Source organism: Eumetopias jubatus, unplaced genomic scaffold (assembly GCF_037043125.1).
Source record: "Eumetopias jubatus isolate StellerSeaLion01/CBP00866 unplaced genomic scaffold, mEumJub1_p1.0 scaffold_13, whole genome shotgun sequence".
In the NCBI taxonomy this organism is placed as follows: Eukaryota; Metazoa; Chordata; class Mammalia; order Carnivora; family Otariidae; genus Eumetopias; species Eumetopias jubatus.
The window spans coordinates 55,494,009-55,510,205 of NW_028274819.1; the positions used below are offsets into that span (position 1 = coordinate 55,494,009).

A 16,197-nucleotide genomic window follows, 5' to 3' on the forward strand; every position below is an offset into this window, starting at 1 on the left:
TTGTCGACTGTTTCCTTTGCTGTGCAAAAGCCTTTTATCTTGACGAAGTCCCAATAGCTCATTTTTACCTTTGTTTCCCTTGCCTTGGGAGATGTGTCTAGCAAGAAGTTGCTATAGCCGAGGTCACAAATGTTGCTGCGTTGTGTAAGGAAATGGTCTAGTTTCATTCTTCTGCATGTGGCTGTCTAATTTTCCCAACACCATTTGTTGAAGAGACTGTCTTTTTTCCATTGGACATTCTTTCCTGCTTTGTCGAAGATTAGTTGACCATAGAGTTGAGGGTCCATTTCTGGGCTCTCTGTTCTGTTCCGTTGATCTATGTGTCTGTTTTTGTGCCAGTACCATACTATCTTGATGATGGCAGCTTTGTAATAGAGCTTGAAGTCCGGAATTGTGATGCCACCAGCTTTGCTTTTCTTTTTCAACATTCCTCTGGCTATTTGGGGTCTTTTCTGGTTCCATACAAATTTTAGGATTATTTGTTGCAATTCTGTAAAAAAAAGTTGATGGTATTTTGATAGGGATTTCTTTGAATGTATAGATTGCTCTAGGTAGCATAGACATTTTAACAATATTTGTTCTTCCATCCATGAGCATGGAACGTTTTTCCATTTCTTTGTGTCTTCCTCAATTTATTTCATGAGTGTTCAGTAGTTTTCTGCGTACAGATCCTTTGCCTCTTTGGTTATTTATTTTATTTTTTTATTTATTTATTCCTAGGTATCTTATGGTTTTTGGTGCAATTATAAATAGAATCGACTCCTTAATTTCTCTTTCTTCTGTTTCATTGTTCGTGTATAGAAATGCAACTGATTTCTGTGCATTGATTTTGTATCATGCCACTTTGCTGAATTCCTGTATGAGTTCTAGCAATTTGGGGGTGGAGTCTTGGATTTTCCACATAGAGTATCATGTCATCTGCAAAGAGTGAGGGTTTGACTTCTTCTTTGCCGATTTGGATACCTTTTATTTATTTATTTATTTATTTATTTATTTATTTATTTGTTGTTGTTATTGTCTGAATGCTGAGGCTAGGACTTCTAGTACAATGTTGAGCAGCAGTGGTGAGAGTGGACATCCCTGCCATGTACCTGACTTTAAGGGAAAAGCTCTCAGTTTTTCCCATTGAGAATGATATTTGGTGTGGGTTTTTCATAGACGGTTTTTAAGATATTGAGGCATGTTCCCTCTATCCCTACAGTGTGAAGAGTTTTAGTCAAGAAAGATGCTGTACTTTGTCAAATGCTTTTTCTGCATCTATTGAGAGGATCATATGGTTCCTGTCCTTTCTTTTATTAATGTAGTGTATCACATTCATTGATTTGCAGATGTTGAACCACCCTTGCAGCCCAAGAACAAATCCCACTTGGTCGTGCTGAATAATCCTTGTAATGTACTGTTGAATCCTATTGGTTAGTATTTTGGTGAGAACTTTTGCATCCATGTTCATCAGGGATACTGGTCTGTAATTCTCCTTTTTTGGTGGGGTCTTTGTCTGGTTTTGGATCAAGGTAATGCTGGCCTCATAGAAAGAGTTTGGAAGTTTTCCTTCCATTTCTATTCTTTAAAATAGCTTCAGAAGAATAGGTATTAATTCTTCTTTGTTAGAATTCCCCTGGGAAGCCATCAGCCCTAGACTTTTGTTTGTGGGGTGATTTTTGATGACTACTTCAATTTCCTTGCTGGTTATGGGTCTGTTCAGGTTTTCTATTTCTTCCTGGTACAGTTTTGGTAGTTTATACATCTCTAAGAATGCATCCATTTCTTCTAGATTGTTTAATTTGTTGACATATACTTGCTCATTCTATGGTCTTATAATTGTATTTCTTCCATGTTCCTTGTGATCTCTCCTCTTTCATTCATGATTTTATTTATTTGGGTCCTTTCTCTTTTCTTTTTGATAAGTCTGGCCAGGGGTTTATCAATCTTATTAATTCTTTCAAAGAACCAGCTCCTAGTTTTGTTGATCTGTCCTACTATTCTTTTGGTTTCTATTTCATTGATTTCGGCTCTAAACTTTGTCTTCTCCTGCTGGATTTAGTGTCTTCTATAATATGTCTTCTACGCTTTTTTTTTCTAGCCCAGCTAGTATCTTTATAATCATTATTCTGAACTCTAGTTCCAACAGCTTATTTATGTCCATACAGTTTAGGTCCCTGGCAGTCAGTACTGCCTCCTTGTCCTGGTTTTGTATGACCAGGTCCCTGAGGGTTCAGAGCCTGTGTGCTCTCACCTTGATAGAGTGGGGCAGAGCTGTGTGGCCTCTGTGGGTCCCCATTCTGCTCTGATTTCTCATGACACAAAATCTTTAGCAGGGCCAGTCTCTAGAGTGTGATGTGGTCATATTGTACACAGGAAGCACAGAGAAGAAAACAGTAGTCAGGGTTACACAGGGCAAAGATGTCATCAGAACCTTGAAGGCCACTCCCAGACTCATCCTGCTTAGAGGCAGCACAAAGGACCCAGTGCTGGAAACAGCTTTATTTCTTCCTCACTAGCCTCAATTCTCATCTGTGCTGTGGGTCCTGGGCTGCCTCTAGGCAGGATGGTGTGGGAGGCAGGCGAACTGGGTTCTACTCCTGGCCCTGCTATGGACTTCCTGGATATTACTACTCATAACCACCCCACCCCCGCCCCCCGCAGGCCGCTTGTGAGCATTGGGTCATTGGTGTGAATGTGCTTGAACTCACTGCTTAGGTATCGGGGTTCCGGGATTGCTGCTAATATGGCCTCCAGGCTCAGTTGGGCCCGTGCAGACCACACTTACCTCCCCAACCTGCCTTCCATCAGTCAGCAACAGTGTGGCATGCAACTCTTCTGTCTTTTGAGTCTAGGTTTGAGCTCGGATAGGTCCAAGCTTTTGAGAGTAGGTGGCCACTTTAATGGGCTTCAGAGGTACCAGAAAAGGCCCCCATATTATCCATATTGGATTCCCCCATTCAAAGCACTCTTAAGCTTGAGGTTTTTTTCTTAAATGGGGATTCAGTAGCACCCGTCAGCCATTTAAAAACTATCAGGGAGAACGCATCAGGAGCCAACCTTGAGATGTGGAATCTGGACCAGGGTCCCAGAAAGCACCTCTACAGTCCTTAAGGAATGTGGGCCTTGGAGTCAGATACACCTCAGGCATGTGCCCTTGGGCAAATCACTTCGCCTCTGAGCCTGTTTTTTTTTTTTTTAATATTTTTATTTATTTTTTTGAGAGAGAATGATAGAGAACATGAGAGGGAAGAGGGTCAGAGGGAGAAGCAGCCTCCCTGCCAAGCAGGGAGCCCGATGCGGGACTTGATCCTGGGACTCCAGGATTATGACCTGAGCTGAAGGCAGCCGCTTAACCAACTGAGCCACCCAGGTGCCCCTCTGAGCCTGCTTCTTATAGCAAAGATTACAATCCTGATCTTGCAGGCCTTGTGGAAACCAGATGAGGCATGGCCTAGGTGGAGGAGTGGTGGTAGCTGCCCTGTGCTGAGAGCAAGCAAGTGGGTGACGGAACATGGGGCTGGTGTTGTGAAACTCCAGGACCCCAGGTCTCTTCTAGGCCAGCAGGAAAGCCTGCCTCTAGCCTCTTCCTCATGGCGAGGCTCTGAAGGAAACGTGGTCTTAGGCCGGATGAAAGACCTTTATGAGATTTCTATTACCTCAGTGAACTTCAGTGCTACCTCATCTGGCAGGCAAAGCAGGGCTTGTCATATATACATTTTATAGGCTGTGAGGACCGGTTACTAAAATTACTGAGGCCTGGGGCGCCTGGGTGGCTCAGTCGGTTGAACGTCTGCCTTCAGCTCAGGTCATGATCCCGGGGTCCTGGGATTGAACCCTGCACTGGGCTCCCTGCTCAGCAGGGAGTCTGCTTCTCCCTCTCTCTGTTGCTCCCCCTGCTTGTGCTCTATCCCTCTCTCTCAAATACACAATAAAATCTTAAAAAAAAAAAATAAATTACTGAGGCCTACTGATACACAGTCCAGTGGTTTCTGCCACCTCCCCCAGCTCCTTGCTGTCCCAGGATCATGCCCAGAACCATGATGGAGTCCGGTGGCCTTGTGTCCATCCTAGTATCTGGGACACAAGACTGGTGAATGATCAGCTGACAGACATGCTTAGGGCAACAAATTGACCGTTTCCTCCGGTGCAAAACAGTGAGTAGCCTGCTTCACAGGACTAATATGAGAACTGAGGTGCTGGAGGATCAGTCCTCCATTTATGCTGATTTCCTGCAGCCCAGCAGACAAAAGCCCCACTGTGCTGCCTACCACCTTCACTTTGGCTCAGCTCATGGCACCCATCCCTGTCCCTCTCAGGGACTATGAGACCCCAGCTCAATTTGTCAGATGCTAGGAAGGTGAGGAATCCCGGGCCCTCTTTCCTTCCCCAGGAACCTGTCTAATATCCTGGACCCCTTGCCAAAGTACTGAAGGGCTGAGCCTCCAGCTCTGACCAACAGGGAAGGAGCAGTAGTATTAGCTGCTTTAGGCACCTGGAAGAGGAAAGTCAAGTCTGAGCTTGGCTCCACAGCTGCCCAACACTTTCCAAAGGATTCCAGCACTGGTCCCTGGGTGAAGAGTCCACAGGGGGAGGGAGGAGTCTGAGTCCTAGTCCCAGTTCAGCTGCTGACTTCGTGTATGTCCTTGCTTGCATGACCTGTCTCAGCCTTCAGCTTCTTCCAACAGCTATAAAATGGGCCTGCCTCTGCACGAGATGCCTCAGGATCCTGGGACTTCACCAAGTCCCCAACCCCTTGAAACAGATGTAGAATCTGCTTTCCTCTGAGGACAGGTAGTAGGAACAGGCACAGGAAGGTTGACACCCTGTGCAGCCTAAGCCCTGGCTTGGCACTGCCTCCTTGGGATCTCTAGCTCAGGGACAGGGTGACATTCCAAATCAAAGTATCCTCAGGGAGGAAAAAAAAAGTATCCTCAGCTTGAGGCCTCATGTTCACCTTGCAGCCTGTCCCATTCAGTGCAGGAATACTACCCCCAAGGGTGTGACTGTGGAGGATGAGAAGCAGCCTGACTTTCCCTCACTAGTCTGGGTCTTTGGGGAGGTTTCCCATTTGTAGAATGGAATAAACTAAGTTCATAGCATCTAAGATTCCAAGTTCCTCTAAATCTTCCAAGAAGCACAGGAGATATGGGGCAGATAGGAACACACTCATTTTGCAGATAAACAGGGGCCAGCTGGAGGGCTTAGAAAGGCAGGTGCTGGAGTACCAGGCAGGTGAGTGAAAGCTCATGTGACCTGGTGAAAGTGAAGCCACTACTGTGACTCCCGAGTGATCCTTCACTTGCCATCTAAGCCCTGGGCCTGGTCTGGAAAGAGAAATGGACAAGATGACCTCCATGGGCCTCAGATTGGATGCTGGAAGCAAAAGGTGGGTCATACCTTCCTTTCTAAGTCAGGTGCCAAAAGGGCCCACTGGACCAAGACCTCTGGTAAGAGCTATGAGAGAGGGAGGAGCCACCAAGGTTGAACCTGTTTTATGGGTGACATGCTGGCTGGGCTGGGCTTGGGGGCAGAACAAAGAGCTGGGCTTAACTTTTCAAGGGACGGAAGGCTTGGGATCCTGGCTGGTGCCAGGCCTCTCACAGTGTCAACTGGGGTCAACTCTACTGGGACTGAGAGGCAATGGGGAGATGAGGTAGGGAAGAGGGGTGAGAATGTGGGGAGAGGAAAGGGAGGTGGTGGGAAAGGGAGTGGAAGGAAGGGGTGAGGACAGAGGGAAGGGAAGCAGGGCCTGGCTGGAGCTGAGCCAAAGCCAAAGCCAGAGGTGGTGGGGTCAGCGGCAGGAGACGCTCAAAAGGGAGCCTCCCGGGAAGTGCAGGCAGCCATGAGGGCCCGTTTGAGCTGCTCATAGGTGACAAACATCACCACGTTCCAGGAACCCAAACGGAGAAAGGAGGGCATAAACCTGGAAGAGAGAAAACACAGGTCACAGATGGCAATCTGGGGATTCCTGAGGGCACTCCCATCTCCTGCTTACCCCACTGGGCCATAATATCCAACCCTACCCAGTTGCTCTGTCCCAAAGGAGGTTGGGAGGGCCCAGGGAACACAGCCCCACAGCTGTGTGGCCGTGAGCAAAAATCCCCCAGGAGTCTCCATTTTAATACCCATGATGTAGGATGACAACTCTGGAAGTAGTTAAGAGCATGAGAAAATGCCGGTGAAATACCAGGACCTGGATCAGAATAGCTTGACAGCTGGTTGCTGATCAGTTCCAGGTGGTTCTCTCCCACTGTGTGTAGGTATGGGTAGCCAGGAGGTTTGGAATTGGGTAGGATGGATCAAAGGCTCACCCTTTGTAAAAGGCTCGGGGACCCTCCTTCTGGAGCATGGTGAGGGCACAGTGGCCAGCGCTGCTGTACTGGCCCAGGGCAGAGTTCATGTATCTCGTCTTGACCACATCGACAGGGGAGGCAATGACGGTGGTGCAGAAGCCGGCCCCGAAGGCGGAAGTGAAGTGGCAAGGGAGATCATCTGCCAAGGAGGAGCAGGAGAGGCAGTCAGGACTCCTCACCCCATCATTCCAGAAGGAAAGAGATGATTAAAGTAGCTTAGGGGTCTGACGGTTTTAGAGAGAGACTCTAGCTGGGACTTCTGATGACCTGAGTCATGTTGCCTCAGTGCCTAAGTGTGCCAAGTGGGAGCTTCATCCCAGCTGGCTTCAGTATGGTAAATCTGAACTCATTCCACAAGCAGAGGGGAAGTAGGAAGAAGAGATGTGATCGTCAGGCAACCACACTCCCACATCTGATCCTAGATTGCGGGAAGGGCGAGACCCGGCACCATTTACCCTAACTCACCTGTCATGAGGTTGGCCTTCAGGAGGGCATCCTTGATGAGATCGTAGGTCACCAGCTCAGCACAGTTGACAATGGCATTACGAGCAACATTGGGAGAGGTCCCTACAGAAGGAGAGGGTACCGATGTGAGACCAGGGAAAAGCGGGGGAGGAGGAGGAGGTCGGGAAGAAGAAACACCCAATACACGGAAACACACCTTTCCAGAGTCCTCGGAACCCTTCCTCTCGGGCAATGGTCTTGTAGGCATCAACAGTGCTTTGGTATCTCCGGCCTCTTCCAGCCTGGGCCTGAGCCTGGAACCGGACCTTTACCACATCTGTGGGCTGGGCCACAGCCACAGCCAAGGCACCTGTGGTGCTGCCTGCCAGGAGGCGGCTCCCAATGCCAGCATCTGTGGGAGAACCATGGGGGTCAGTGCCCGGCTGGGCTTGTATTCATCTTCCGCCTCTCCTCACCAAAACCACCTCATCACTGTCATCTCTTGCCTTTTGGGAATAGGATCCAGACAAGCTCTTGCTCGAAAAACTCCTTGCATCAAAGAAAACAACACTGTGGGTGTCTACTGCTTGCGAGGCACAGGTCATAGCAAGGAGGTGGACAAAACGAGACTTAGCTCAAGAGGGCAGAGGCCCTGAGAAATCATAACCCTTTCCATTTGACAGATGTGAAGACCGAGGCTCAGAGAGAAGTGGCCTTCTTAAGGTCTGGGACCCATAAGATTTGGGATCTCATGCCAGATCGATTTCTCCCCCTTCCTGTAATCTTGGGAAAAGTCAACCTTTTGATCTGGGTTCTCAGTTTCCACATGTGTAAAATGGAGGGTGGGCAAGGCATGCTGAGGAGATGAAATGGAAGAGTGACCTTGGAGGTGAAAGTCTTGGGCGTGTTTTTCTGGCTTCCCACGGTGTGTCCTTGGCCAAGTCCTTTCCACCCAGCAAGACTCAGTCTCTTCATCTGTAGATGATACCACCTACTCTCAAAGTGGTGGTGAGGACCGTCCTGGGAGGATGCCCTGCACAAAGCTTAGCACAGCCCAGGTGTTCAGGAATCATTAAGAGAATCAAGGTCCCTTCCAGTTCTCAGTTCCTCTGATCAGCCTAGGGATCTTGGAGCCTCAAGGAGCTATGCAGCAAATCATCAATCAAGGATGATTTGGTGGAATCAATCATCACAAAGAAGAAAAGGCCAAGGGGCCTATGGCCCCGTTCCACACTCACGCTCAGAACCCTTGGTGTAGAACTGCTTGACAGAGTCGTAGAGGCCGATGCGGACAGAGGCAAAGCTCATCTGGCGCTGTAGGCCAGCGACCAGCCCACTGTAGAGGCTACGAGGGCCCTCGGTGCGCACCATGGTCAGGATGGTGCCCAGCACGCCGCGGTACTGGGCGCTGGTCGCAGCCCGCACTGGCCCCTGCCTTTCTCCTTGAATCTGCAAGGTCAAGATGGGTGGTTAGATGGATAGGCAGGTTGCCCTCCCCATCTGCCATCCTCATGCTCCGAACTTTACTGTTCTAAACACTTCCCTGGCCCTTAAGGAGTCTGTCTTGGGGCAGAACAGACTAGACGACATCAGGAACCCCAGGCTTCCTCCCCTCACCTGCAGCCGGACTTTAGCGGTGTCCAAAGGAAAGGTGATGAGATCTGCAATGCAGGCAGCTGTGCCTGCGCCCAGGAACTTCACAGCGGCAGTAGGGGGTACATCCGTAGCCTTGAACCCAACCATAATGCTGATATCCCGCTACCTCCCAGGAGATGAAGAAGGATTGGAGAAGGGGACAGCTTCAGTCAGCAACAAGACAAGATAGAGGAACTCTGCCGGACTCTAAGCCAAGGAAAGAGAAGTCCCATTAGTAGCAGTATGCCCAGTCCCTTCCCTGCTCACCACCCCGCCCCTACCTTCCCTGACAGTATCACCTCCCTAAGCAAGAACCAGAGCAACCTCGTGAGGGAAAATAGGAGGGAGCCCTGGAGGTACTCAAATAGGGGCTGGAGAAGCAATTCCTGCTGGAGGAGATCTGTGGATCTCCTCTCCTTTTTGTGAAGCGCCCCCTCCTTTCCACTACAGGGAGAGTCTGGCTCAGGGCCATCTTAGTGCTGCCTCACAAACAGGCAGTGACCCAGCCTTTTGTCTGCTGGGTGCAGAGAGTTCGCTGGCAATGCCCACATTCCTGCTTCTGCAGATCTGGAGGACAGGCAGAAGTGGGGAAAAGGTTTCGGTCAAAGACCTGACAGGCACAAACTCACAGGCTTATGCCCTGGATTTCTGAAGCAGGAGAGGTTCCTACGGGTCTGAAATTGCCTAAGTCTAGAAAAAAAGGAAGGGGCAAGACCAGCACAATCCTTTCCCAGACCATTAGTCTAATTCTCTTCTCCGGCCTGCACAACTGGGGCTCTCTAGAGTCATTCTTTCAAGAAGACTGCTTTGCTGGGTGTTGGTTTACTGAGATGCAGGAGATGAGATCACCCTAGAGGGGCCTTACTGTCTGGCACAGGGAGGGGCAGGTTATTCAAGCTGCATTTGGGGCTTGCAGGACAAACTCTCAAAATGTGGAGGGAACAACTAACTCGCATGAGGGGAGAGGTAAGGATGAGTGGGTGATCAGAAAAGGTAATATGCAGCTGGGCCTTGAAGGATCCTGGGCAAATCTCAGGGCTGAGAGCAGGTGCACAGGCACTGGACTCTCTCGCCCAGGGAAAACCGTCTCCTTCTCTGGCCAGTTTCCTCCCCTTCAACACAGGGGATCCACATCTTCACCACAGGAGGGGCAAGCATGGGGAGGTGCAGGTCAGAGCTATGAAGAGTGACACAGGAAACCAAAACCTCCATTTTTTTTCTCAGAGTTGGAACAACACCCTTCTCTGCTGACTCCGCAGCCTGGGGAGGAAGTGAGCCCAGTGCCCCAGTGGGGGACGGTGACCTGCTTCTCTCTTTTGCAGAGTTCACGTCTCTGACTTCAGGAGCAGCTGCTCTGAGTCCTGCCTGATTGGCTGCCCGTCACTGGGGCCACGAGGCAAATGCTGGCCAGCAGAGGGAGGATGTGGTTGGAGTCGGTTGAGCACACAAAGACCCATGGAAACAAACAGCTGCTTCCTCCTGGGCTTCTCACTCCAGGTAGCAGGGGCAAACAGTGAAATCCAGAGGCTCCTCACCACTCAGTTGCACCCAGAGCTCCTACAGTAGGCCAGGCCTGGTCTTATTTGAGTTTCCCTGGAGCCTGGCCATATGAGGCTCAGTGAAGATTGGTAGTCAGAAGACAGAATGGGTTGATGAAGGTGCTTCAGGCACCCCAGCTTCCCTGCTTGACCTAACTATCCCCCAGGACGTGTTCCATACCTTCCCCACCCCACTGCCTGGAGCACTCCGTTAGCTAGCTCTTCAGAGCAGCCCTGTGAGGCGGCTGCCTTACTTCCACGTTACAGATGAGGGAACTTAGAGCCACATGTACAGGCTCCAAAGCTTGCACAAAGCAGTTTGCTTTGTGCAGGCATCCAGAACATTTCTCTCCCACTGTTTTCTCGGCACCGGCACAGGCAGGGCTTTTGCAAGGAAGTCTAACACCCAAGTTCTCTCTTGCCAATCTGACAGTTCTGAGAAGGGTCAGGCAAACAGTGTCCCTTCTCTGGGCATCAGAGACATGACAAATGAGTCAATTGTGTCCTGACCCTGAGCGAGGCTGCGCTCTGAGGACCAGAGAAGAACAAGACCCAGCCCCTGTCCATCTCAAAAGCACATGCACAGAGTCTCAGCTGCCATTTCAAACGTTGCTTTGGGTTTGCCCAGGTCTTTCAGAGGTGTGAGTATGGGTGCAATGGTCACCTGTGCTAAAGACCCTACTAAGAAGACTAAGTAATACTCAAGCCGAGAAAGAGTTTGTCCTAGCTCTGCTGCTGACTTCCAGGATGGCCAACGGCTAATCACTGTCCCATCCAGGCTTCAATTTCTTCCTTTGTAAATATGGGGACCACCATCCCTGGCTTGTCGAGGTCAACTTAAAGGAGAGAATGAAACCAGGGATATAGGAACGTGCTTTGTGAGCTCTGAAGAGCAACTTTACTGGGGGTGGTGGTAGTTATTTTTGCTAATATCCTACTGACCCCCACCCCCAGGCCAAAGCACTGCTGTAGGCAGGAGACCCCTCCCTCAGACTGGACTCTTACCCAGCTTTGTACGGTCTCACGCTGAGGCCTCCAAGATCAAGCTTCTCTAAAGGCATCCCATTCTTCAAAGCTGCCAGTGGCTATCATGGCCCGAACCTCTTGGTTTTCCATAGAAAATGGCTGGGAGACGAAACACCTAACAGTCATACTATGTGTCCTGTGGATGAGGGCAAAGAGGAGAGTTTATTAAGATTTCATTTATTTATTTAGAGAAAGACAGTATGTGAGTGGGGGTAGGGGCAGAGGGAGGGAGAAAATCTCAAGCCAACTCCCTGTTAAGCAGAGCCCAATACCAGTCCCACAAGCCCCAAATCCTGACCTGAGCAGAAGTCAACAGTCCAAGGCTCAACCGAATGAGCCACCCAGGCGCCCCAAGAGGGAAGTTTAGAAAGGGAAATCTGCCTTAAAGGATCACACTCCAGCAAGGAAAGGGCCAACCCACACAGTCCTTAAGGGGGGAGATGGGGAGGAGTAAGGAACAGGGTCCATTTCACCCAGGACAGCTGGGGACTAATTAAGTGCACACACTGGAGGGGGGAAATGAACCCAGGAGTCCTCCCTCCTCGGTCTGCTCTCTTAGTATCACACATTGGCTCCCTTCCAGCTTTTTGCTTTAATGGCACGCTGTACTCTGGAGAAGCATCCCCCAACACAGCAGACTCTGGTGAATGGGAGTGTTGTAAGGAGGTCATGTTAAGTCAGAGACTCTCTGAGTGTCGACTAGGCCCCAGGCGCGGGCTGTGAGGAGGCAAGAGGGACTGGGAGCCGGCCCTGCTCAAAAGCTCTTTTCCTCCGGAGGGGAAGGTCATTCAGATCGTCAGGGACGCGCCGAAAGCCCCCACCCAAGGCGGGGCTGGGCATCCAGGCCGAGGGGAGAGGTAAAGAACAAAACAGCTAACTGAACGTGAGAGGTAAAGAACAAAAGGGAGAGAGAAAAAGAGAAAAGGAAGAGAGATAAAGAAAAAGAGGACAGAGAGGAAAAAATACAAGATTGGCTGGGAGAAGAGGAAAATTAAAGAGAGGGAAGGGCGCGGGTCAGGCCGCCGGGGTAGCGGGCTTGCCGCATGTTTAGGGGGCGCAGGGCTGCGCGGGCGGGACCCGGGCTCACCGGGCTGCAGGGAGAACACGAGAGTGCCGGCGGCTCTGTCTGTCTGCGGGCGGAGAGCGCGTGGAGTGAGAGCAGACGGTACTCGATCCAAGAGGGGTGCTGGTGAGCTTGCAATCGGGTCCGCGGAGCCTGTGGCGCGGTTTAGGTCTCGGGAGGCGGGGCCTGCGCGGCGGGGCGGGGCCTGCGGGCTCGGCGGGGGTGAGGCGACCCTCTAGCCACCACCTTTCCGCAAGGGCAGTCACGCCTAAGGTTCCCTGCGCGCCTTCCTCCACTCCCAACTCCGTGCGGGCTGATTCCCGCATCTACCCGTTCGTTCCGCCGCAGGGTCACTCCCTCGCGCCGCTTCACACATCCCCAGTCCGCCCACCTCCTGGTGAGAATGGCAAGGCTGACGCCTGGAAAGAAGCAGAGCCTGCCCAGGGTCACACAGGCCTCTGCTCCTCCGGCACCCCGCCAGGGCTCTTTCTGACAGCGCCCCCGGAGGTTCGGGGGGAGCGCACCCTCCCTTCACCGGCCCAGTCCGCGACCCCGGACCAGGAAAACAGAACGCCTGCCTCCGGCCGCTCTCGAGGGGCGGGGCCTCCCGACTGCTGGCGATTGGCTAAAGCCGCGGAAGGAGCCTGCGGGAGGAGCCAATCCGGGCTGCAGCGGCAGGTGGCGGGGAAATTGTCAACGGCCGTGAGGCAACGCTGGGCTTCCCGCCATCTCCCGCCCACACCCGCCTCTCCCAGGGGACCCAGGGGACTTCCGACCTGGGCGGGACGGGGGCACCGAGCATGACGCTCCCGCCGCCATTTGCAGCCGAGTGCGCGGGCCAGCGTCCCGCGAGTAAGAAGGCCGAACAGGGCCCGGGCCTGCTGCGCGCCCAGCCCCGAGATGAGAAAGTGACTTAGATGTGCTGAACCTGGGTCGCCCTCAGGGGGCTGGCGGTCTTCTCGGGGTGACAGACATTTAAAAAACCAGTAATTGGGTCCTGCGGCTGGGACAAATGTGACTTTTGGGGAGTAGAAGGAGATAGGACTCTTCTTCGCCCTTGGCCTCTCTGTCCCTTTCTTCCTGCTTTCATCTTTCAGCCTCCCAGGACTGTTCTAAGGGATTAATCCAGGTTGTGGATGCGGTCTCCCTGACTAGATTGTAAACTTCTCCAGAGCAGGAAGCTATTTCCTATATTTTTAGTATCACAACACTCTAAGGGCCTACAGACAGTAGAGGCTCAGTGCGTGCTGTTTGGGCTGCTGTGAAAATGCCTGGGAAAGCGTAATGGGAGGATGGGGGAGACCAACATTTGGCGACTGCAATTACCACATTCACTTTCAGTGTGAATACTTCGCATAATCGTGTGCGATATTAACCTCAATTTTACAGATGAGGAAACAGTCCCAAAGAGGTTAAATCACCTGCCTAATGTCACACGGCTAGGAAGTGGTGAGCCGTGACTTAAACCCTGGTTTACCAGGTGCCATGTGTTTGTTTTCTGAATTGTCCACAAGCCGAAATTGTCGGCTGAGAATAACTGGAATGGGCCCGGATAATTATAGAAGGAAAGAAAAACACCGAGCACATGGTCCTGGCAGAGCAGAAACAAAGTGCAAACAGAGAAGTCAAGCCAGAGAATTTTTTTCTGGCACTGTGGAGTCTCCCATCCACTAGCTGGGCCAGCTTTTGCACAGGCTTCTGTCTCTTGCTGTGATGAAATGATTCACAGGATGCTCTGTGACTGGTGGTGAAACCGCTGATCTTAAGGAGACAGAAAGAGCAGGATGGAACTAATGGCCTGAAGATGAAAGTGTCATCCTGATTGCCAAAACAGGGAAGAATTTGGATTCCAAAGACTGTATACCCATGAAATGTTTAATCATCCCTGGCAAAATTCAAGGGCTGTTTAAAAAGATGATGTGTGAACATTTAAAAAGGGAAGTAGAGATTCCCAGGACCCAGCATGGATCCCTTAAGGAGAAATCCTGTTAAAACAAATTCTCTCAACACAGCAGTTTGAAAACAAAAACAAAAACAAAAACAAAATAATCAACAAAACCCCTAAATGTTCTTTCATTTTGGATGGAGCCAAGCAGATTAGAGCAATGCTGCAGACACTGTACCTCTGGATTTTTAGCAAAGCCTCTTGTTCAAGTCATTAGAGGTCCTGTAGACAGATTAGAGAATGTATGGATACAGGTAAGTGCATTTAAAAAACTTGTTTCATATCTATTTCGTTGAATATGTATATATACATACCCCAGTTTAGTTGTAAATACATGAGCCAATAATTAAATTGACAAAGTTTATAATGTTGATAATCATACCAGAAAACAATCCACTGTATTTACAGTTTTGGAACTTAAAAATTTTAAATACAAAATATTTGAAACACTGAAAATGAAAAAGACACAAGAATGTCATAGAAAATTGAAAACATCAGGTAATAAAAACCAACATGAGAAAATATTAAATATTAGACATTGCAAATGTCTCTACTAATTTTAAAATATTGAGTAGGTTGGCTATGTTAACTCCCCCACAAACACAAAATTATCTGATTGCATTTTTTGAAAGATTTTATTTTTGAAAGATTTTATTTATTTGAGAGAGAGTGAGCATGAGAGAGAGAACAAGCAGATGGGGTGGGGGGGCGGTGGGCAGGGGTAGGGCAGAAGGAGAGGGAGAAGCAGGCTCCCCACCGAGCAGGGAGCTGGATGCAGGGAGCCCAATGTGGGGCTCCATCCCAGGACCCTGAGATCATGACCTGAGCTGAAGCCAGACACCTAACTGACTGAGCCACCCAGACACCCCAAACCCTACATTTTTAATGTTGAATTAGAAAAACACTGTTAAGAGTTAAAAGATGCATCTTAAGAAAAGTTAAAAGATGTATCTTCAGTCAGCAATAAAAAGGCATGAAGTACTGATACGTGCTACAACATAGATGAACCTTGAAAACAGTATGCTAAGTGAAGGAAGCCAGACACAAGAGACCACATATGATATGCTTCCACTTATATGAAATGTCCGAATAGGCAACTCTATAGAGGCAGAAAGTAGGGCTGGGAAAGATGGAGGGTACTGGGGCATGACAGGTAAAGGAGGGGCTGGTTGTTTTGGGATGATGAAAATATTCTAAAATTGGTTGCACCACTCTGTACTAAAAATTGTTGACTTTCTTTTTAAGTGGATGAATTGTATAGTATGTTAATTATATTTCAAAATAGCTGATACCAAAAAAAAAGGAAAAAAAACCAAACAAAATGCAAATCAGACCATGTTAACAACCTTTCAAGGGCTGCTTGTTGCACTTTTAATGAATTCTAAATGGGTTAAAAAAAATTTTTTTCCGTGGCACCTGGGTGGCTCAGTTGTTAAACGTCTGCCTTCGGCTCAGGTCATTATCCCAGGGTCCTGGGATCCATCCCTGCATTGGGCCCCCTGCTCGGCGAGAGGTCTGCTTCTCCCTCTCCCACTCCCCCTGCTTGTGTTCCCTCTCTCGCTATCTCTCTGTCAAATAAATAAAATCTTTGAAAAAAAATAAAATAAAAAATTAAAAAAAAATTTTTCCCCCAAAACTTCTCATGAGATGTCAGTGAATTTTAGTCTAAGAACTTAAAAAACAAGGTTAAATTATACATACCTATGCTGATTTGCATACCTTCAACAAAGTTCAGTTGATGTACGTAATTTATAGATATCCACAGGAATTCTTAATGCCTCATCAAAAAATTTCTCAATACTGCATATTTATTGTTTTATACTCTTTCAACTCTAAATACCAAGAAGTATTTTCATAGGAAGAGTTAAATCTCTTCCCATTATCCCCAAAAGCATAGGTAAACAAAATATAAAATTAAACAAGATTTGTGTTTGATAAACTAACACATAAAATCACCATTACAATATTCATAGTGACGGCTTATAAAGGTTAACAGCCATCGTGAAGCCTATAAAGTTTATCCTTAGATTTATAAAATGAAATGCAGATCAACTCAAGATAAAAAATAGTGTTGATTGCTAAAAAGTCTTTGTTTAAAAAAAAGAAAAAAGACACTAGGGGTCAATTAAAAAAAAAAGATTTATTTATTTTAGAGAGAAAGAGCGTGCTCAAGCCCAGGAAGGGGCAGGAAAAAGGGAGAGAGAGAGAGCG

General features: G+C 49.0%; 1 protein-coding gene across 2 annotated transcripts; it reads right to left on the minus strand.

Moving 5' to 3' along the window:
- Positions 1–5,458: 5,458 nt before the first annotated feature.
- LOC114218735 (dicarboxylate carrier UCP2) lies at positions 5,459–12,598 on the minus strand. 2 transcript variants are annotated; one of them, XM_028115988.2, is made up of 8 exons: positions 12,066–12,598; positions 10,958–11,114; positions 8,397–8,621; positions 8,018–8,228; positions 6,997–7,191; positions 6,801–6,902; positions 6,294–6,474; positions 5,459–5,905 (listed from the first exon to the last, which is right to left on the minus strand). In XM_028115988.2, the coding sequence occupies exons 3-8, from the start codon at positions 8,520–8,522 to the stop codon at positions 5,791–5,793; spliced, it is 930 nt and encodes a 309-aa protein (XP_027971789.1). In that variant the 5' UTR covers positions 8,523–8,621; positions 10,958–11,114; positions 12,066–12,598; the 3' UTR covers positions 5,459–5,790. The 2 variants fall into 2 exon arrangements, with proteins under 2 accessions (XP_027971789.1, XP_087874168.1); XM_088018042.1 differs by lacking the exon at positions 12,066–12,598 and adding an exon at positions 11,277–11,364.
- Positions 12,599–16,197: the final 3,599 nt, after the last annotated feature.